The sequence below is a fragment of the Oryx dammah genome, unplaced genomic scaffold, assembly GCF_014754425.2.
Source record: "Oryx dammah isolate SB20612 unplaced genomic scaffold, SCBI_Odam_1.1 HiC_scaffold_23, whole genome shotgun sequence".
Lineage (NCBI taxonomy): Eukaryota > Metazoa > Chordata > Mammalia > Artiodactyla > Bovidae > Oryx > Oryx dammah.
The window spans coordinates 12,810,891-12,834,885 of NW_024070207.1; the positions used below are offsets into that span (position 1 = coordinate 12,810,891).

A 23,995-nucleotide genomic window follows, 5' to 3' on the forward strand; every position below is an offset into this window, starting at 1 on the left:
ATACTATTATATCGATGAGGGCATGGCACACTATAGAATCTATATGACTTTTATCTAAGGCCAATAAGTTGATGAAGAGTACAGCTTATTGCCTCTGACATAATTTTTATAATATTCAGCTACTACCCACCATATTTAACATTATTGTCTTAGCCGTCTGTTCCCTTTCTTTCCTCAGGCATCCTTTGATATTTCTTATGCTTTAATTTTTCATCTCTTTTTTTGCTTTCTCAGTTGGTACCCATAGACATTGATATTTCCACTTCTGTCATTTAGGCCCTCACCTTTAAGACACTTAAGGCATACAAATGAATGATTGTATGTTCCGGTAGAAATTTCCTAAGCCACTTAAAAAACATTCTATACAATATAATTTTAATGATGCTGTCAGAATTTGGAAAACTAGTTCTAATTTGTTTCAGATGAAAAAAATCACTTTATAACACCATGTATTTTAAAGTATATGCTGCTGTGTTTGCTCGGTTGTTCAGTCATGTCTGACTCTTTGCAACTCCATGGACTGTAGCCTGCCAAGCTCCTCTGTCCATGGAATTTTCCAAGCAAGAATACTAGAGCGGGTTGCCATTTCCTACTCCAGGGTATCTTCTCAGCCCAGGGATCAAACCCACATCTCCTGCATTGGCCGGCAGATTCTTGACCCGGGAAGACCCTATTTAAAAGTATATACATACTGTTTAATGATCTCAAAATACATGTAATTTAACTATTTTTATTTATTTAAATATCTCTCAGAGCTGATGTTATCAGTTTATTTATTTTTGGAAATAAACCATTTTTCAATACTCAGAAAAAAGTTTTAATTACAACTATAAAACATGTTTTTATTTCCTGGAGTTCTTTAAATGAAGTCTTCCTTCATGAAAGCTTGTTCTTTGCATTCATTAAGAACTCATTCATAAAATGAAGAATACTACTATTGTAACAGACATTTCTATTGCTGGAGTAAGTTGAGGAGTATTATGTAGTATTCTACAACATGACACTTCTGTTTTGCTTTATGCTTTTAGTTTTGGAACTACAACAGCAGAAAATACTCATCATAGAAATATACTGAAAGTTTTAAAGAAGGGGGTCTTTGTTATAAGTGCAAGTTTCTCTCATCAACTTCAAAATAAGATGCTTCCTTTTCACTTATTTTTCTTTCAATAAACAATTTTTGAATGGCTATTCTGTGGAGATACTAAAATAGATAAAGTCTATGTTTTTCTAGAGCAAATAGAATCTGGTAGAGGAGATAAACTGAAAAGGCAGTAATTTTAATACAATGTGGTGAGTGGTATGATAATGTTTATTCTTAGTGCTATGACAGCATATATAAGGATTAGTGAACCTTGAGTAGAGATCAAGGATGGCTTCTTATAGAAAATAATGCTACAAGCTAAATTTTGAAGGCTGAGTAAGAGTTAACCAAGCAAAGGAAAGGGGGGATAAGGTTTTTCTGGCTGAAGGAAAAACGTGACGTTTTGAAGCAGCATGAGGCTTATAGAAAACTCTGAAATGAGGTTGGAGAGTTAGGCCAGTTTGTTTTCCAGAATATTTGAAGAAAGCAAACATGAAAGGAGGCCATTGAATAATTTAATTTATATTGTAGAGAATGAAATATATATATATATCCATCTTTAGTGTCAACTAATTTAATAAAAGTTGAACACTTTCTTTTGTGTAATACTCCTTAAAAATAACTCTGTTTCAGTATTTGAATTATGTTAGTATGGATATTTGTTCGTAATTTGAATGTGTTTTCCAATTTGAATGCATTACATTTCTAATACATTACTTTCAAGAAACTAAACCTATAAACTTTCTAATTGTATTGGATTAGAATAAATTCCAAATGGAACCAGTTTTCCCATTCAAGTCTGTTTTTATAACTGTTATCTTTTTTTAAATCTTTTGCAGAATTCCTGTACCTCAACCAGAAACTTCTTCACAAACAAAAGGAAGTAAACCAAGCATGCCAAGCTCCTCCCACTGTATGTTGCTTTGATAATGATGATGATTTTATAAAGACTTTGTGGAACACTATTATTATATACATACTGCTGTTTGATTTGATTCTACATTTTTGGGTTGTGCCTGCCACTTGCATAATATAAGTACTTTACATAGATATGTAGCTAGTTATTTTTATTTCTGTTATTTATATTACCTTAAATCCTTGTCAAAAGTACTAGTCCCAGATTGTTCTGAATTTTGCACCAGTACAACACTTAATTCCCCAAGAGAAAGGAATGCAAAAAAGCAAAATGGCTGTCTGAGCAGGCCTTACAAATAGCTGTGAAAAGAAGAGAAGAGGAAAGCAAAGGAGAAAAGGAAAGATATTCCCATTTGAATGCAGAGTTCCAAAGAATAGCAAGGAGAGATAAGAAAGCCTTCCTTGGTGATCAATACAAAGAAATGGAGGAAAACAATAGAATGGGTAAAGACTAGAGATCTCTTCAAGAAAATTAGAAATACCAAGGGAACATTTCATGCAAAGATGGGCACAATAAAGGACAGAAATGGTATGGACCTAACAGAAGCAGAAGATATTAAGAAGAGGTGGCAAGAATACACACAGAAGAACTGTACGAGAAAGATCTTCACGACCCAGATAATCATGAAGGTGTGATCACTCACACTCACCTAGAGCCGGACATCCTGGAATATGAAGTCAGGTGGGCCTTAGGAAGCATTACTATGAACAAAGTGGAGGTGATGGAATTCTAGTTGAGCTGTTTCAAATCCTAAAAGATGATGCTGTGAAAGTGCTGCACTCAATATGTCAGCAAATTTGGAAAACTCAGCAGTGGCCACAGGACTGGAAAAGGTCAGTTTTCATTCCAATCCCAAAGAAAGGCAATGCCAAAGAATGCTCAAACTACCACACAATTGCACTCATCTCACATGCTAGAAAAGTAATGCTCAAAATTCTCCAAGCAAGGCTTCAGCAGTATGTGCACTGTGAACTTCCAGATGTTCAAGCTGGTTTTAGAAAAGGCAGAGGAACCAGAGATCAAATTGCCAGCATCTGCTGGATCATGGAAAAAGCAAGAGAGTTCCAGAAAAACATCTATTTCTGCTTTATTGACTTTGACTGTGTGGATCACAATAAATTCTGGAAAATTCTGAAAGAGATGGGAATATCAGACCACCTGACCCGCCTCTTGAGAAATCTGTATGCAGGTCAGGAAGCAACAGAACTGGACATGGAACAACAGACTGGTTCCAAATAGGAAAAGGAGTATGTCAAGGCTGTATATTGTCAGCCTGCTTATTTAACTTATATGCAGAGTACATCATGAGAAACGCTGGGCTGGAAGAAGTACAAGCTGGAATCAAGATTGCCGGGAGAAATGCCAATAACCTCAGTTATGTAGATGACACCACCCTGATGGCAGAAAGTGAAGAAGAACTAAAGAGCCTCTTGATGAAAGTGAAAGAGGAGAGTGAAAAAGTTGGCTTAAAGCTCAACATTCAGAAAACGAAGATCATGGCATTCAGTCCCAGCACTTCATGGCAAATAGACGGGGAAACAGTCTGAACAGTGGCTGACTTTATTTTTCTGGGCTCCTAAATCACTGTGGATGGTGGTTGCAGCCATGAAATTAAAAGACGCTTACTCCTTGGAAGGAAAGTTATGACCAACCTAGACAGCATATTAAAAAGCAGATACATAACTTTCCCAACAAAGGTCCGTCTAGTCAAGGCTATGGTTTTTCCAGTAGTTATGTATGGATGTGAGAGTTGGACTATAAGGAAGGCTGAGCACCGAAGAATTAATGCTTTTGAACTGTGGTGTTGGAGAAGACTCTTGAGAGTCCCTTGGACTGCAAGGAGATCCAACCAGTCCATCCTAAAGGAGATCAGTCCTTGGTGTTCATTGGAGGGCCTGATGTTGAAGCTGAAACTCCAATACTTTGGCCACCTGATGCGAAGAGCTGACTCATTTGAAAAGACCCTGATGCTGGGAAAGATTGAGGACAGGAGGAGAAGGGGACAGCAGAAGATGAGATGGTTGGATGGCATCACTGACACAATAGACTTGGGTTTGGGTGGACTCTGGGAGTTGGTGATGGACAGGGAGGCCTGGCGTGCTGCAGTCCATGGGGTCACAAAGTGTTGGATACGACTGAGTAACTGAACTGAACTGAACAACACTTAGTAAATTTGTTCCCTGGTAGTACATTCCTTCAGATGTACTATTTTTAATTAACAGAAGAATGAAGTAGGAAGTTTTAATTTTTATTTGACAATAGCCGTAGTTAAAGCTTAAAAGATAGCTGTAGTTTCAGTTTTTGGGTTGTTTTTTTTTTTTTTTTTCTGAAGTGACATCATGACACAAATTTAGTTCTGGCAGGGTATCCTTAAAGTGAGTTTGTTTAAAGCAGATCTTATAAGGGGTCGTCTCTGTAGACATTTTTTTTGTTTTTTGTTTTTTTAATTTATTTATTTATTTTTAATTTTTACTTTACAATTCTGTATTGGTTTTGGCATAGATTGACATGAATCCACCACAGGTGTACATGCGTCTGTAGACATTTTAATACTTTAGATCCTTCTAGCTTTATGAGTTATTCTTATTTGAAAATTGACTTCTAGTCAGTCTGACAGATTAAGAAACCACAAAGGGATTTGGATTGTACTCTCCCCCCCCAAATAAAAGATAGAAGATAAGAGGGAAATCATTATAGTATAAATATATAACCAAGTTGAAAGCAAGAATTAAAAATCCCTAAGTGGCAGAAACAAAAAAGATTAAGTGGTGAATAGGAACTAAAACTGCTCATGGACATTTAAGAACTAGAGGCCTAAATGGTCATAGACTGAGGTGTAATAACCACTTAGAAAACAGAGTCCAGAGCACAGGCCTCTTACATTTGAAGTAGCACCAATATAAACCTGAAAGGTTATTAATGGTCAGATAAATTATTGCCATCAACATGGAGAAGTATCAAGGAGCTTACTGTATTCCCTGGACAATGAATAGGAAAAATTGCATTGACTTAGTACCCACTGAGTTGAATTAGAAAACCATTGTTAAATATCCAATTCTTTTTCACTGGTCTATATGTATGTCCCTATGCCAGCATCACAGTATTTTGATTACTGTAGCTTTGTATCAGCTTTTAAAATTGGGGTGTGTGAGCCCTCCAACTTTGTCCCTGTTGTTCAAGATTGCTTTAGCGTTGAGGACTCTTATAATTCCATATGAATTTCAGGATCCATTTGACCTTTTCTGCAAAATAAGCTTTTGGGATTTTGATATGGGTTGCATTGAGTCTGCAGGTAGTTTGGATAGTATTGATGTCTTAATAATATTAACTCTTCTAGTCCATGAACATGAGATTTCTTTCTGTTCATTTTTAGATATTCTTTAATTTATTTCAACAGTGTTTTGTAGTTTTCAGTATAGAAGTCTTTCACCTCCTTGCTTAAATTTTATTCCTAGGTATTTTCTTCTTTTAGTTACTATTTTAACTGGAATAGCCTTTTAAATTTTCTTTTGAATCTCTTTACTTGCTATAGGTCTGTGGAGAGTTTTTTTTCTTTTGAATGAGTTTCGGTAATTTTTTTTTGCTTTTATGAATCTGTTTCATCTCAGTTTTCTAATTTATGGTGTATGATTGTTCATAGTATTCTATTTAAATCCTTTTTATCTCTGTTAATGAATCACATTGTATTTCTGAATTTAGTTATTTATGTCTTCACTCCTTGGGTCTGTAGAGGTGACGATTATCAATTTTGTTGGCCTTTACATAGGATAAGCTTTTGGTTTCTTTGATTCTATTATCTTTTTTATTCTCTATTTCATTTATATTTACTTTAAGCATAATTACTTCTGTCACTCCTAGTTCCTTTAAGTTTAATGTTACATTATTGAATGATATCTTATTTAATATCAGTATTTATGTTATAAATTTCCCTCTGATCACTACTTTCACTGATCCTATAAGTTTTTATGTTGTATTTTCATTTTTCTTCATGTACCATAATACTATACCTCAGGGTTGGTTGGTTGGTTGTTTTATAACTTGTGTGAACAGAGGCAACTCAGTCACTCTATATGTCAACCTGCTCATCTCTGAAATTGACATCAGGCTTCCCAGATGGCTCAGTGGTAAAGAATCAGCTGCAAGTGCAGGAGATGCAGGTTCAATCCCTGGGTTGAGAAGGTCCCCTGGAGGAGGAAATGGCAACCCACTCCAGTATTCTTGTCTGGGAAATTCCATGGACAGAGGAGCCTGGTTGGCTACAGTCCATGGGGTTGCAAAGAGTTGGATGGGACTCAGCGACTGGCATGCACTCAAAAGGGATGATAGCATTCCTTTATTTTTTATTTACTTCATAAAATTAGCCTAAGACTCTTTTTATTTTACTTTACAATATTGTATTGGTTTTGCCATACATTAACATGGATCCACGAAAGTACTTTTTTTTTTAATTTATTTTTTATTTTACTTTACAATTCTGTATTGGTTTTGCCATACATTGACATGAATCCACCACGGGTGTACATGTGTTCCCAAACATGAACCCCCCTCCCCACAACATCTCTCTGGGTCATCCCCATGTACCAGCCCCAAGCGTGCCGTATCCTGCATTGGACATAGACTGGCTATTCGATTCTTACATGATATTATACATGTTTCAATGCCATTCTCCCAAGTCACCTCACCCTCTCCCTCTCTCTCTGAGTCCAAAAGTCCGCTATACACATCTGTGTCTTTTTTGCTGTCCTGCATACAGGGTCATCATTGCCATCTTTCTAAATTCCATATATATGTGTTAGTATACTATATTGGTGTTTTTCTTTCTGGCTTACTTCACTCTGTATAATCAGCTCCAGTTTCATCATGAAAGTACTTTTTAAACTGTAAATGTTTCTCAGAGTTGTCACATTTGTATAGCATCCCTCTACAGAAAAAATCTGGAAACCAAGTAAAAATAATCAGTTAATTCTTACAGATTATGTAAGTATAAACCCTTGGATGTGTTACCATATAAATGATTGGTTTAATTTTTTACTTTTTTTGAATCTATATGATTTTCATAATATTTTGCCCAGGCTTATAGATAATTGCCTTTATATTTAATTTCTCTTTATTTTTTCTTGATTATTATCAATATTTAAAATTTATTGATAACTTTTAGCTATTCAGAGCAAGCAAACCTTAAAGAAACTGATAATTATATTTAAACAGTCACAACTGTTAAAAAAAAAAAGAGAGAGAAATGTAACTAGAGTGTGAGCAAAAGATCAAATCTTATTCAGTTGGTGTAGTGTCCCAATATGGCATTTCTGTTAACAAGATAGTTTCTCAAGAAGTGTCCGAAACATGAAGTTGATAATGGTTCTTCATAATTTACAAAACTCTTTTACATTTTTTCTTTTTTAAATTGAGGTATAATTAGCATATAATATTATATTAATTTCAGGTGTACAGCATAATGATTTGGTATTTGTATGTATAGCAGAATGATTACCACAGTAAGTCTAGTTAACATTGATTACCATACATAGTTATAAAATTTTGTTTTCTTGTGATGAAAAAGATCTACTCTTAGCAAGTTTCAGATATGCAGTAGGGTATTAACTATAGTCACCAAGCTGTACATTCCATCTCCATGACTTATTTATTTTATCACTTTTGACCCACTTCACCCACCCCCTTACAAACCCTTGTTTCTGGCAACCATCAGTCAGTTTTCTGTATCTGTGAGCTTGTTTTTTTGACTGGTCTTTTTTTATTCCACATATAAGTAAGAGCATATAATATTTGTGTTTCTCTGACTTACTTAACTTAGCATAGTGTCCTCAAGATTCATCCAAGTTAAGATTTCCCTTTGACTGAATAATATTCCTTTGTATATAGATACCACATTTTCTTTATCCATTCATTCATTGATGGGCACTTAGGTTGTTTTCAGGTCTTGGCTATTGTAAATAATGCTACAGTGGACATGGGGGTATATATATCTTTATGAGTTAGGGTTTTTTATTTCTTTGGATAAATACCCACTAGTGGAATTGCTGGATCATATTGTTTTTCTATTTTTATTTTTTTGAGGAACCTCCACAGCGTTATTCATAGTGGCTGTACCAATTTACATTCCCACAGTGCATAAGGGTTGACTTTAATACTTGTTTATTCTTATATTTTTGATAATATCCATATTAACAGGTGTGAGATGATACCTTGTGGGTTTTATTTACATTTTCCTAGTAATAATGTTAAACATCTTTTTATGTACCTGTATGCCAACTGTATGCCTTTGGGAAAATGTCTATTCAGATCCTCTGTCCCCTTTTTAATCATATTGCTTATTTTTGTTTACTGAGGTAAACAAATTATTTATATATTTGGATATTAATCTCATATCAGATACATGATTTGCAGTCATTTTCTCCCACTCAGTAGGTTGCCTTGCCGTTGTGTTGATGGTTTCCTTTGCCATGCAGAAGCTTTCTAGTTTTACATAGTCCCCTTTGTGTTATTATACTTTGGGTTTAATTAATGAATTGGATCTATATGTATTAACATGGTTACTAATGTATTCCCAGATATATTTCATGTTAGTTTTGGAAATTATTATGTGTGTAAATTCAAAAGTACTCATTTTGTGAATATACAGCTAATTGTGTATGCAATTTGATTGTGTTAGGTATTTTGAAGATTACAGAGTTTAACATCTTATCCTTTGTATCTGGTAACATAAATAAATAAGACATACACTGAAAAGCTAGCAATAAACAGTGATAGTACTACTGAGATCATAAGACATTATACGTAGCTTCTGACTTGCACAGTCCTTTAAAGTCCATTATATGTTTGCTACCAAGCACAGACCTGATCACTGACTGGAATACCCTGTTTTTCTTCCAGTCTTGTAGATCTTGCACCAGCATGGAGACATTGAAGGCAAGCAGGAAAGAGGCAAAGGAAATAGCTCTTCCCACTCCCGTATGCCTTCATATACCCCTACCTGTCACTCTTTTCCACACAATGAAATGCTTAGTGTAGATTCAGTGAAGAAACAAAATCACCACACATACACATTTATACAATGACCTTTTTCAATTCACAACCTAAATATGGTCTTCTGAAATTTTTCTTCATTAAAATATATATCCACTCTCATCAGGAATAAGGGTAAAATGATTCACTAAAATAAGAATGATTACTATAATTCTGATAAATAATTCTATCAGTTCAGTTCAGTCGCTCAGTCGTGTCCAACTCTTTGCAACCCCATGAATCGAAGCACGCCAGGCCTCCCTGTTCATCACCATCTCCCAGAGTTTGCTCAAACTCATGTCCATCAAGTCCATGATGCCATCCAGCCATTTCAACCACGGTCATCCCTTTCTCCTCCTGCCCCCATGGCCTCCCAGCATCATAGTCTTTTCCAATGAGTCAACTCTTTGCATGAGGTGGCCAAGTATTGGAGTTTCAGCTTTATCATCATTCCTTCCAAAGAAATCCCAGGGTTGATCTCCTTCAGAATGGATTGGTTGGATCTCCTTGCAGTCCAAGGGACTCTCAAGAGTCTTCTCCAACACCACAGTTCAAAAGCATCAATTCTTCGGTGCTCAGGTTTCTTGATAGTCCAACTCTCACATCCATACATGACCACAGGAAAAACCATAGCCTTGACTAGGCGGACCTTAGTCGGCAAAGTAATGTCTCTGCTTTTGAATATGCTATCTAGGTTGGTCATAACTTTTCTTCCAAGGAGTAAGCGTCTTTTAATTTCATGGCTGCAGTCACCATCTGCAGTGATTTTGGAGCCCCCCAAAATAACATCTGACACTGTTTCCACTGTTTCCCCATCTATTTCCCATGAAGTGATGGGACCAGATGCCATGATCTTAGTTTTCTGAATGTTGAGCTTTAAGCCAACTTTTTCGCTCTCCTCATTCGCTTTCATCAAGAGGCTTTTTAGCTCCTCTTCATTTTCTGCCATCAGGGTGGTGTCATCTGCATATCTGAGGTTATTGAGATTTCTCCCGGCAATCTTGATTCCAGCTTGTGTTTCTTCCAGTCCAGCGTTTCTCATGATGTACTCTGCATATAAGTTAAATAAGCAGGGTGACAATATACAGCCTTGACGGACTCCTTTTCCTATTTGGAACCAGTCTGTTGTTCCATGTCCAGTTCTAACTGTTGCTTCCTGACCTGCATACAGATTTCTCAAGAGGCAGGTTAGGTGGTCTGGTATTCCCATCTCTTTCAGAATTTTCCACAGTTGATTGTGATCCACACAGTCAAAGGCTTTGGCATAGTCAATAAAGCAGAAATAGATGTGTTTCTGGAACTCTCTTGCTTTTTCCATGATCGGATGTTGGCAATTTGATCTCTGGTTCCTCTGCCTTTTCTAAAACCAGCTTCATGGTTCACGTATTGCTGAAGCCTGGCTTGGAGAATTTTGAGCATTACTTTACCAGCATGTGAGATGAGTGCAACTGTGCGGTAGTTTGAGCATTCTTTGGCATTGCCTTTCTTTGGGATTGGAATGAAAACTGACCTTTTCCAGTCCTGTGGCCACTGCTGAGTTTTCCAAATTTGTTGGCATATTGACTACAGCACTTTCACAGCATCATCTTTCAGGATTTGAAACAGCTCAACTAGAATTCCATCACCTCCACTAGCTTTGTTCATAGTGATGCTTTCTAAGGCCCACCTGACTTCACTTTCCAAGATGTCTGGCTCTAGATTAGTGATCACATCATCATGATTATCTGGGTCGTGAAGATCTTTTTTTTTACAGTTCTTCCATGTATTCTTGCCACCTCTTCTTAATATCTTCTGCTTCTGTTAGGTCCAGACCATTTCTGTCCTTTATTGAGCCCATCTTTGCATGAAGTGTTCCCTTGGTATCTCTAATTTTCTTGAAGAGATCTCTAGTCTTTCCCATTCTGTTGTTTTTCTCTATTTCTTTGCATTGATCGCTGAAAAAGCCTTTCTTATCTCTTCTTGCTGTTCTTTGGAACTCTGCATTCAGATGCTTATATCTTTCCTTTTCTCCTTTGTTTTTCGCCTCTCTTCTTTTCACAGCTATTTGTGAGGCCTCCCCAGACAGCCATTTTGCTTTTTTGCATTTCTTTTCCATGGGGATGGTCTTGATCCCTGTCTCCGGTACAGTGTCATGAACCTCATTCCATAGTTCATCAGGCACTCTATCTCTCAGATCTAGGCCCTTAAATCTATTCCTCACTTCCACTGTATAATCAGAAGGGATTTGATTTAGGTCATACCTGAATGGTCTAGCAGTTTTCCCTACTTTCTTCAATTTAAGCCTGAATTTGGCAATAAGGAGTTCATGATCTGAGCCATAGTCAGCTCCTGGTCTTGTTTTTGTTGACTGTATAGAGCTTCTCCATCTTTGGCTGCAAAGAATATAATCAATCTGATTTTGGTGTTGACCATCTGGTGATGTCCATGTGTAGAGTCTTCTCTTGTGTTGTTGGAAGAGGGTGTTTGCTATGACCAGTGCATTTTCTTGGCAAAACTCTATTAGTCTTTGCCCTGCTTCATTCCGCATTCCAAGGCCAAATTTGCCTGTTACTCCAGGTGTTTCTTGACTTCCTACTTTTGCATTCCAGTCCCCTATAATGGAAAGGACATCTTTTTTGGGGTGTTAGTTCTAAAAGGTCTTGTAGGTCTTTATAGAACCGTTCAACTTCAGCTTTTTCAGCATTACTGGTTGGGACATAGACTTGGATAACTGTGATATTGAATGTTTTGCCTTGAAGACGAACAGAGATCATTCTGTTGTTTTTGAGACTGCATCCAAGTACTGCATTTTGGACTCTTTTGTTGACCATGATGGCTACTCCATTTCTTCTGAGGGATTCCTGCCCGCAGTAGTAGATATAATGGTCATCTGAGTTAAATTCACCCATTCCAGTCCATTTTAGTTCGCTGATTCCTAGAATGTCGACGTTCACCCTTGCCATCTCTTGTTTGACCACTTCCAATTTGCTTTGATTCATGGACCTGACATTCCAGGTTCCTATGCAGTATTGCTCTTTACAGTATCAGACCTTGCTTCTATCACCAGTCACATGCACAACTGGGTATTGTTTTTGCTTTGGCTCCATCCCTTCATTCTTTCTGGAGTTATTTCTCCACTGATCTCCAGTAGCATATTGGGCACCTACTGGCCTGGGGAGTTCCTCTTTTGGTATCCTATCATTTTGCCTTTTCATACTGTTCATGGGGTTCTCAAGGCAAGAATACTGAAGTGGTTTGCCATTCCCTTCTCCAGTGGACCACGTTATATTTATGGATAATTTTGCTAGGTAATTAAGCTGTATCTTAGTTATGTGCATATGGGCGTGCTCAGTCATTTCAGTTGTGTCTGACTCTTAGTGACGCTATGGACTGCAGCCCACCAGGCTCCTCTGTCCATGGGACTCTCCAGGCAAGAATACTGGAGTGGGTTGCCATGCCCTCCAGCGGATCTTCCCAACCCAGGGATCAAACCTGGGTCTCCTGCTTTGCACGTGGATTCTTTACCACTGAGCCAGCAAGGAAGACAATCTTAGTTATGTATTGTGCCTAAAGCATAATGTGTTTTGTATGGTAATATTAGTAATATTCAAGCTAAAAATTAAAGAATTATAGTATATGATTTTCCATTTTTAGAAAAACCTGAACTCTAGATACATTTTGTCTCTTTCTTAATTATTGCCCTTGAAATCTTACTATTCATAACCAGGGACTGCCAATATCTCCTGTACTCATTTCATACCCATTTGTATTAATTTTGAAACATATAATTACATATTATATGTAAGATAGTTACAGTCCGAAGTTACTAAATTAAAAAACAATTCATGATTTTTTTCAGAAGAACTTTTTCATGTGAGCATTAAACCTTGCCAGTTCTTAACACTCAAATGAGAATACAAGCACAGAATATAGACTATCAGACTTACTCCTGACAGTGTAAATTAGAGGATTTTTTTCCTATGGAGTAGATGAAATTATTTAATTATTCAAAATTGGAATGGCCTATAACTTGTTCTTTGCATAATATATTTTAGAACAAATCAGTCAGGAATTCTCACTATATTGGGTTGTAATATCTACTTATTGCTGATCTGATTATATACTTTTAGTAGTTTAGATAAGAGGAATTCATTTCTAGAAGATAAAGGGATTAAATCCATTGCCCAATCTCCAGTTTAGTGCTATTAGAGTTTTCCTCTTGGCTTTTATTGAGTCTTTTCCTTTTCACATGTGATTATATGTTCTATCCTTTTTGTTATCAAGTGGTATTATAAGGAAGTTAAGTGTGTTCATCAACTAAATTTTGAGAATTAAAAAGAAACTCTTTTGTAATATTGCAGTAATTGAAATTCCTGGTAAGAAGTTCAGCTTCTTCATCTTCTCTCAAAATTAAGTCTAGTATTTTACCTCGTAATAAGTGTTCAGTCTCTGTCTAGGGTTAAGAAACCAAGAAAGTAGTCTGGGGATATGGAATAAAGTCCAAAAGCAGAAGTGATATATTAACCACACTGAAACCTTGCTGTTGAAACACCCTTCTGTCTCAGCAAGGTCTTTTATATCAGGAAAATAATGAACGCCAAGGCAGGAGCAGCATACAATGAAGGAATTCAGCAACCTTATTAAACTTAGGAATGGAGTTCTGAAAAAACAACTTGGTTCAGGTTGTCTGAGCAAGCAGAACTGACAAAGTGAGAAGTGCTAAGATCTGGCTTTTTAACTGATTCTACTCTATGTCTTCAGATTCCAGTGTATATTATTCAATTAAAATGCTACTTTACCAAATTCCTTAGTGCAGTATCTGGTACATAATAGGTGTTGCTGAGTGAATGACTATCACAGTGTGTAAGAGATAAATTATATTCTGCCTTAGAAACTAAATATGTTAAGCAAGTTGTACATAATGATAAATGGACTTGATGACAGAACAATCAAGAGTTGAAGTGGTCTTTCAATTTAGTTCCCTCTTTGTTTTTCATATGTTATTTATATCTGAAAGGAATATCATATAAATGGTCCTTTTGAAAGAGTGTTATATCCAAGAAATAGACTATATTTTGTATTTGTTCAGGGTACTTTTAGCAAAAGTTAACAAAATTTATTTTAAGCTTACCTTCCACAAGTAGTGAGGAGTGGTTCAATCTCTAAATGTTCATATTCTCATGAATTTGACTTATCACTGAAAATAAAAGGAATGTTTGTTTAAGAGCATTTAGGAAAGATAGAAAAAGTATAAAGAAGATAATTAAAAATCTCATTAATTCCAGCAACAGAGAAAAAAATATTTTTAATACTTTGGAGTAAAAGTTTATTTTGAAGGTGAATTTTAGTTCATTCCTCACTTTAATAAGATTTATCTTTTGGACATTCAGTTTATGTTTTCTAGGTGGCTGTTTGATTTTTACAGTTAAGCTATTTCTTATTAATCTGCTTCTTTGTACTGAATTACCTGATTTCATTGGTTTATAGCTCAGTTGTGTTTATCTCATTGTTTCTTTAGCAGATCAAGAAAACTCCAGTCATAGCTTCATGGTGAGAGCCAAAAAGAGTATAAGTGATAAATGGAAAAGTCAGCTGTGGAGAGAAAAGAAGTTCAGCTTGATAGAACACCTGCATTACAGCCAGGTTTATCCTGAAAGTATTCCACGAAAATTTAGTTTCGAGCACAGACATTTTCTTCGTCGGCAGTTTAATTCTCAGCCTGCAAAATACGTACGACCAGAAGGAAGGGTCCCCAAACTTGATAATTTTAAGAGCGCCCGAAGCCTTGGACATTTTGAATTAACCATCTTAGGTAAGTCGCCTCTTCTTTTCTTTGAATGTTTCTGTCTCCTTGTGCTTTGTTGCTCAGTCATGTCCGAGTCTTTGCGAGCCCATGGACTGGAGCCTGCTAAGCCTCTCTGTCCATGGAATTCTCCAGGCCAGAATACTGGAGTCGGTTACCATGCCTTTCTCCAGGGGATCTTCCCACGCCAGAGATCCAACCCAGGTCTCCCACATTGCAGGCAGATTCTTTACCATCTGAGCCACCAGGAAAGCCCTTGTGAATGTTATTTCCGTGACATAATTTAAATACAGATGATATTATTTTGCTTTAAAAAAAACAAACAAACACTCCACCTCCACCCATCCAAAAAAAAGTTAAACCCAAAGAGAGCTCCTGTTTGGCTCAAACCAAAGGAATGGAACACGTCCTAGAATACATGAAGCTTTAATTGTGGGCTTTTAAATATTGGCAAATCCTTGGAAAGTATTTGAGGAGAGAAGACTGGGAACCAAGGGAACTTTTCTACCCCCTGACCGACTCTAAAACCGATTCTCTTCTCCTTTAGCCGCCACTTTCTTGCTCATATTCTCTGCCTGTCTTTCCCGGTGCATCTGAGCCACTGAAGGGTAAAATGTCAGTTCAAGAGAAAGGGATAATGAAGAGAAGATCCTATGAACTTCTGTCTGTTTAGCCTGTGAAGGAAATAAAATTCTCAAGTAACAGGTTGAAAAGAAAGAAGCTACTTGAAAAAACTATCTTGTCTTTTCTCTTTTCTTGGCCATGCCTCACAGCATGCAGGATCTTCGTTCCCTACCAGGGATCGAAACCAAGCCCCCTACAGTGGAAGCTTGAAGTCTTAACCACTGGACAACCCAGGAAGTTCCAAAACTATATTGTCTGATAAGTGAAAATAAACTTATTTTCTCAGGTTGTTCTAAACTGACATGTAGCTATGGAACTTACAAAAATTTAAACTCAACACATTTTTAAACTTCAGTTTTAAATTTTGTTTCTCGTGAATGAAAAATGTACACAAAAATTAATTATAAAATGAAATCTTAGCCAAAGTGAGATACTCTCTGGATCAAGGGAAATTTTTTATTTGTACTTGAAAGGAAGATCTGATTACCTTAAGTGAAAGAATGATGAAATGCCATTAGCAAATTAATGCCTGAAAGAAAATGTATTTCATAGATTTTTATATCTCTAGTACTGGAATGAATTACCTTGACCTTTATCAAGATTCCTTTTTCCCTCTTACTCTCTCCCACTCTTCTTCCCTACTTCCTCACATATAAATATTCTATCCATGTGATTGTGTGTATGTATATAATTTATGAAAAGTATGAATTCCCACTGTGAGACAGTCTCAGATCTAAGTTTCAAATGCTTCTTTTTATTAGACTGCATTGCTTAGTCTCTTTGGGTAGTTTATCTATCTTAGGTTTATATCCAGGAAACAAAAATTACAGCAGAGATTTCCCATACAAGAAGTAACCATGAAAATCATGAGTTCATTTGCAGTCATAGAAATTGAATATTTTTCTTCTTTTCAACATGTTACTGATCCTCTAAATATTTCAGCTATCTTATGTATCACCAAAAAGCAAGAATCACATGTAAAGGAGGCTAATTTGTTGTTATACTTAACCAGCTGTAATTCATGTTACAATTGGACTGCTTTATATCCTACCATTTTTCAAGGGCGTAAGTGGATTTACAGGGATAAAAACATTGAAAAATAAGCTACATGTGGATTAAATAAAACAGAACATTTAAAATAAAACAGAAAAAGTATTACTAGGTGCCTGTAAATAACAAATTACCAGCATTCAGTAGTAACTTTCTGTGAGTTTTCTTGCAGGAAGGGAGAAAAGGGATTGTTCCTGATGAGGAACTTAATTTCAAAGATAAAAGAAGCCTGGATATCTTCTAGTCTTACCTACTAGATAGGTAAAAGTCAGGCCATGATTAGAAATCATGTTTTAATCCCTTACCCTTATAATGTCCCTCCCCCTTCTCTCTTCCCCCTTCCCATAATAACTAGTTTGTTCTCTATATCTGTGAGTCTGCCTCTTTTTTGTTATACTCACTAGTTTGCTTTATTTTTTAGATTCCACATGTAAGCAATATCATATAGTATTTGTCTTTCTCTGTCTGACTTATTTCACTTGATATAATGCTCTGCAAGTCCATCCATGTTGCTGCAAATGGCAAATTTTTGTCTTTTTTATGACTGAGTAGTATTCTATTGTGCATGTATACCACTCTCCTTTATCCATTCATCTGTTGATGGTCACTTATGTTGCGTCCATATCTTGGCAGTTATCAGTAATGCTGCTGTGAACATTGGGGTGCGTGTATCTTTGCAAATTAGTGGGGTTTTTATATATATATAGCCAGGAGTCATATGGTAGCTCCATTTTTACTTTTTAACGATGGCTGATCTGACAGCTGTGAGGTGATGCTTCATTGCTCTGCTGTTTTAGTGTGAAAGCAGTCAAAGACAATGTGTAAATGAATGTGCCTGACTATGTTTAACTAAATATTTATAGACAGTTAAATTTGAATTGCATGTAATTTTCATGTATCACGAAATACTATTTTTTTTCCAACCATTTAAAATGAAAAAAAAGGTTTCCTAGGCCATGGATTCTTCAAAACCAGATAGAAGCTACATTTGATCCCTGCCCCCAGCTCATAGTTTGCTGACCCCTATTCTAGATCCCTGTTTTCAGATATAACTGGCTAAACCAATGAAGGCAGATAAGTCTGAATGATTTTTAAAGTTCTTCTGACATGAAGAGTGTACAGCCTACACTGATACTACCTTCTAGTAGTTTATTATCCTTCAGCTTTATCTTGCTGATCTCTGGAGGGCCCAGTAATTTGAAGTGTCTTATTTTGGGAGCCAGAAAGGTTATTCAGACCATAATCCCATTACTTGGTCATTAGCTCTGACTGGTCTAGGGTGAATCATTATTGAAAATACTGCACAGAATTATTAATCTTCCTTCCACAATTCAAATGGCTCCCAACAACCAATTGGGTACTGTGGCAATATCAGAAACCTATCCCAAAAGTACCAGTTCTTGTGTTAATAATTCTCGTTACACCATCTCACTTGACTCGAATAAGTAGATAATATGTGCTAAAATCTCAGCCCATTGCCTATTACATAATAACACACTTCAAAGAGAAGATATTTGAATGAAGTAAGATGAAATTTTCAATGCATTTAGCCCAAGTATAAGCTTTTTAATCTGTTGGTCAATTTTAAGAATTATTTCTCACTTAAAATATTAAGATACTTCTCAAAAGCTTGATTGGACTCAAAGATGGCATTAGTACATCATTGATTCTGCAAACACTAATTTATTAATAGTTGCTCATGAAATGCTATGAGTCAATTAAAGTTTAAGAGTTCTCTCTTCAGTTTGCATTTGACTTAGACAATAAGGAAAATAATTACTCAGCCAACCTTTAGTAAACCTCTGAAAGCCATCTGTTTATCTCTTGGATATCAAGAGATACAAACTCCGGTAACAGTAGGTGTAATTAAGGAGAATGTTAAGATAGTGTTTTGTAGACTTTTTAATCAGAATTTTTTGTCGAAAAATTTTGTATCATTCTTTTCTGAAAAATGGATTTAAATCATCACAAATTGTAAGTAAGTAGTTGCATTAACTGTAACATCAAAGTAATGTAATATGCTGTAGTTACATGGAAATCATAAGGCTTTACTTATCTTGATTTTTTTTCTCTTATTAAAGCAACCAAGCAGAGCAACATAATTCCTGCTCTCCTTGGCACTAGCCTGCAGGCTCAGGACCAATTATTTGTAGCCCTGAAGTATGCTTCCTTCTGTGTTGAAGGCTACTTGAACCATTAAAATCTGAGTAGAACTGGATTCCCTCACTCTTGGTTTCTTCACTGGCTGTATCCTTAGGATATCCTATTCCACTGACATGCTTCTCATTCTTGTATCCCAAATGGAGCCGCACACTGGATTGTATGGGTTACTGTTGCTACCCCTTAATTCTGTCCCTTATTCCATTGCATAATAAAAGTAATTTAATCCTTAAACCTTAAGTACCTACTATCAGATTTCATCAGTGTAAGACACACTTTTTCCCCCATATGTTAACATCTTTTAAAATGGATATGGATCTTACAGTTGATGCCATGCCTTTGTTTAATTGGTAGTATTTTTTTCCTTAGTGGTGTATAAAATAATGATCATCTTAAAAAACAATGATATTTTAGATTTCATAAAATATAGCATATACCAAGTACTATGCTAGGTGGTGGGATCCTATCCAACACATACACACACAAACACACAGACTTTCATTGGAAAAGGAATACATTGATAACGAAGAATTTGAGAGGAAGATATATGAATTGTATACAATACACTTTACAAAAGAGGAATATGAGCTTATTTGTTTGATTTTCTATTTCCCTCTAATTTTTAATATAATCCACATGTATTACCACACTTACCTAAGTAGTATGCTGTAAGTTACCAAAGTAACATATAAATTGTCACCATTGAAGTGCATTATACCTGTACATTGTGGGGAGGATATTTGTGTTCATCTCTTTTGCTATTGTGAATATGGATGAATTTGTATTTGAATACAGGGCACAAATGTCCTAAAGTCTAATTAGTTGAAAATTGTACATTGAAATGTGCACTTATACATTCTTTTACTCAATTTCACAAATATTTACTGAGCACCTAAGGCATGCTCAGTGCTGCTGTGGGGACTGAGGTTACATGAGTTAATGCAAACGATAACAGAGCCCTGTGATGAAATGAGGTATGGCGATCAATGCTAGAAGAAAGGGGTTAGAGAGTGCTGTCATTGGAAATGGCTAAATTTTAAATGCTGTCATTGGAAATGGCTAAATTTTAAATGGAGTGGTCAGGGAGGTCTCCCTAAGAAAATAATATTTCACCAGACAACTAACGGAGGTGAAGGACCAAGCCGTGTGTTTATCTGGGGAAAGAACATTCTATGTACAGGAACATCAAGTACAGAGGCCTTGGGCATATTTACTTATACATTTGCACTCTGAACTCTAGTTCAGCCAAACAACTCATGACAAATTCTACCAGTAATGTTGAAGCTAAACTCACAGTATTCTATAATTTAGAAAGCAACTCATAATAGTATCAATGACACAATGATAATAAAGCTATCTTCCTAAAAATCGAGGTTTCCAACTTGATATTTTCTCAGTTCTAAAGCACTCTTTCTCTTTTTTTACATTTGCAAGTTGGAATGCATCTTATGGTCAATGGATACATTTAATGCAGTGTTTTCTTTTTATTAAAAACCCATCATGTAAGAAATGAATCGCCAGTCTATGTTCGATACAGGATACAGGATGCTTGGGGCTGGGGCACGGGGATGATCCAGAGAGATGATATGGGGTGGGAGGTGGGAGGGGGGTTCAGAATTGGGAACTCATATACACCCGTGGTGGATTCATGTCAATGTATGGCAAAACCAATACAGTATTGTAAAGTAAAATAAAGTAAAAATACAAATAAAAAAAAATAAAAATAAAAACCCATTATTAAATTGATGGTATGCCTCAGATTTCGTATTAGAATCAGGGAAATAGGATACCAGTATGTGCACACTGACATGAGTTTTGCAGCATTGCTGAGTTATGAGGCAGTTACAATACTGAATTGGAATCCACAGTAAATTCTAGATGGTATGACTATTTTAGTTTATGAATACCAGATTTTAGTAATCCTTAAAAAGCTTTAAGTAGCCCTTCGTTATTTGTTAAGTTAAAGCTATGGAACTTAGTGTTGTTTACCCATAAAAAAACAAAGAATGGACTTGCGTTTCTGGATCAGTTTACAGCTTAACTGGAAGGACTTGTTTACATATCATTGGCTCATGCTCTATACTTAAGAATTGCTATGGGAGGAATAGGCCAGATACTGAAGTCATAGAATCTATGGACTTGCTGACAAAATATCAGGGAAGAATGAAAAGGGAGAGTTAAGGGTAACTTCTAAGTTTCTGATTTGAGTGTCTGGGTGGAATTCAGAGTTTTCAAGCTGTGCTCTGCATATTTTTCCTTGATCCAGTCAAGATGGTTTCCTTACTCTGGCCTGTACTTTTGGCTTCTTCCTGCCCTACCTGAAATACCCTTCTCTCTGTTTATTTAAATGCTACTCATGCTTGAAGACCCAGCTGAAACCCTTGCCTGTCAGAAGTCTTTAATCCTCCCTAGTTGACATTGACCCTCATAAAAAGACAACAGACATAGGTCAGGATGCATGGTGGTGGTTCCCCCAAGCTGCAACCTTTTCTAGCCCTAATGGTGAGTGACTGAAATTTTTCTTGTATGTTTGAGGACAAATGGAACCTTGGTACTTCCATCCCTGGCCTTGCTTGAGTCTTATGTCCGTAAGTCCAAAACGGCAGTAAGAGAACCAGTAGTTATCTCTGAACTCTCCTGTCCTGTAATGACATCTATCATAAATGATGGTGAACATTCTCTACATATCTTCATTTTTGTGACTAGGCTGTTCTCTCGATATTAATATTTAAGCCATCCATTAATATTTAAAAGATTTGTGACTGTTATTTCCAACGATGATGCTAGATTGCTCTGAAGTGTCGTCTCTTTCAATCAGTAGAATGTATTTATAAGCATTTGCATGGCAAAGGGTTTAGTCCTTTAGTTTTGAAAGTTATTTTTTTACAGTTATGAAGCTATCTGGCACATGTGAGGATCAGACCATCAGATCTGGCCTCATGAGCACCATGTTACTAACTACACTTTTAATAATGTGTGATTTTTCTGTAACAGGTCTGAACCATGAGAGAGCAATCAATGTAGCTTTCCTCCCCATGTATTCTCTACAAGATGCCCGAACATCTCAAGTAGACACATTATTAAGCTGCATGCATTACAGCTGTGTGTATCCACAGGCATCAACTGGCAGTGACGTAATTAGAAATTCAAGAGCACTTGCAGGTAAGACAATCTCAGGATCTTTGCAGTCAGAAAATAAAATTAATTAATAATGCAAATGGTCCCAACCTTAAGATGTTACTATATAAACAGTTCTAGCTTTAACATTTGATACAGTTTATTATTTGGTAAAAGTACCCAAAGATAAATGAGAATATATTTTAAAATAAAATTGGATAGATTAATGGTTTCTATTTCAGGCAGGCATTAAGAATGTTCTTTTATAATACATTTCTAAATGTAAGTATTCACTAAACCGAAGTGGTGTGCATATGGAACGGTGCAGCTTTTACTCCTCTCTCCTTTTAATTCGGGCAAGACAGTTTGTCCTTTCACCTTATAATTCCCCGAAATCTCAGTGCCCCCATACTGTGTGCTTAGTCACTCAGTCATTACCGACTCTTTGTGGCCCCATGGACTTTGGCTGCCAGGCTCCTCTGTCCATGGATATTCTCCAGGCAAGAATACTAGAGTGAGTTGCCATGCCTTCCTCCAGGGGATCTTCCCAACCCAGGGATAGAACCCAGGTTTCCCGCATTGCAGGCAGATTCTTTACCATCTGAGCCACCAGGGAAGCCCAGGAATACTGGAGTGGGTAGCCTATCCCTTCTCCAAGGGATGTTCCTGACCTAGGAATCAAACTGGGATCCCCTGCATTGCAGGTGGATTCTTTACCAGCTGAGCTACCAGGGAAGTCCCATACTATAGTACAGTACAATTGTTTTCTCTTAAAAATAGTTATTCAAGTGCTATGCAATAAATTCCTTGAGGACTGCTAAGCATGTGTGTAATCCCAATAGTGAAACCCTTCAAGCAACGAATTGTTTAGGCTGCTATATAACATCCTGAACTTTAAATCATTTTTATATATGAGTAAAATGACATGTCTAATTATAATTATCCTATTCACTTTCTTCTGTCATTTCTATTTCTTAAGCATGTGGTAACGTTTCTAGCCATTTTCATTGAGCTTATATGCATATTCCCTTTAAAAAAGCACTAAAGAAATGCCTTATTATCTTGGGATTTTATGGTGGGTCTTTCTAAGCTGATGAAACTCTTGAGTGTATGTTGTTTTTAAACAAGTCTTAGGAGTTGTGCCTGATGATGAAGTAACTTTTGGCAGTAACGGTTACCACAAACTGAACTTCCCTGGTGGCTCAGATGGTAAAGAAACTGCCTGCAATACGGGAGACCCAGGTTCAATCCCTGGATTAGGAAGATCCCCTGGAGAAGGGCATGGCAACCCACTCTAGGATTCTTACCCAGAGAACTCCATGGACAGAGGAGCCTGGTGAGCTACAGTCTATGGGGTCACAAAGAGTTGGACACAACTGAGCAACTAACAGTTCACTTCAAACTGAACTTAAGTATCCAATTTTGTAAGAGATAAGGTTCTTTATTTTTCCCACAGTCCATTTTAAAGATGATATATTAACTTGCAGGATTACTTCTTACGGGGCTTCCCAGGTGGCTCAGTGGTACAGAATCCACCTGCCAATTCAGGAAACACAGGAGATGCGGGTTTAATCCCTATGTCAGGAATATTCCCTGGAGGAGGAAATGGCAACCCACTCCAGTATTCTTGCCTGGGAAATCCCATGGACAGAGGAGGCTGGTAAGCTGCAGTCCATGGGGTTGCAAAAAGTCAGGCGCAGCTGAGCATGCATACACATAACTTCTTACGTTTCAGCTCCTTAGACTGTCAATAACTCCGGATTTGGTAATTAGGGCCCTAATTTGCACTTGAAATCTCTGTGGAACTCTTGCTCTTGCTTCATTGCAGTATCCACTTCTGTCATGTTTCTTCTGCTGTCTGTGTATGCTATTAACAATATAAAAAAACAAAGACAAAATTCACAGTTACCCACTATTTGCTAGTGCCAGCGTTCTTCCAGCAGTCACTTAACATGATCATGTGAAAATACCTGGTACCATTCTGCTAGAGCAGTTAATATTTGGGACATGAAGGGCAAGAATCACTAGAAGAGAGAAGGGATATAATCAAAAGCAAGGTAATTCATTTCAAACATGGAATACCATATTTCTCATGGCATAATGATAGTGTCCATTTAGCTCTCTGCAAAGCATTGTACCTGGACATTTTACATAAGTTACAACTATTCAAAAGCAGAGACATTACTTTGCTGACTAAGGTCCGTCTAGTCAAGGCTATGGTTTTTCCAGTAGTCATGTATGG

At 36.7% G+C, this 23,995-nt stretch overlaps 1 protein-coding gene across 2 annotated transcripts in view; it reads left to right on the plus strand.

The window, feature by feature from the left end:
* RADX (RPA1 related single stranded DNA binding protein, X-linked) overlaps nucleotides 1-23,995 on the plus strand; it is a 115,190-nt gene that overhangs the window by 81,833 nt on the left and 9,362 nt on the right. For both annotated transcript variants that reach the window (XM_040265018.1, XM_040265019.1), the window contains 3 exons: nucleotides 1,921-1,994; nucleotides 14,521-14,811; nucleotides 21,631-21,798. In XM_040265018.1, coding sequence (XP_040120952.1) covers nucleotides 1,921-1,994; nucleotides 14,521-14,811; nucleotides 21,631-21,798 — 533 coding nt within the window. The remainder of the gene's footprint in view (nucleotides 1-1,920; nucleotides 1,995-14,520; nucleotides 14,812-21,630; nucleotides 21,799-23,995) is intronic.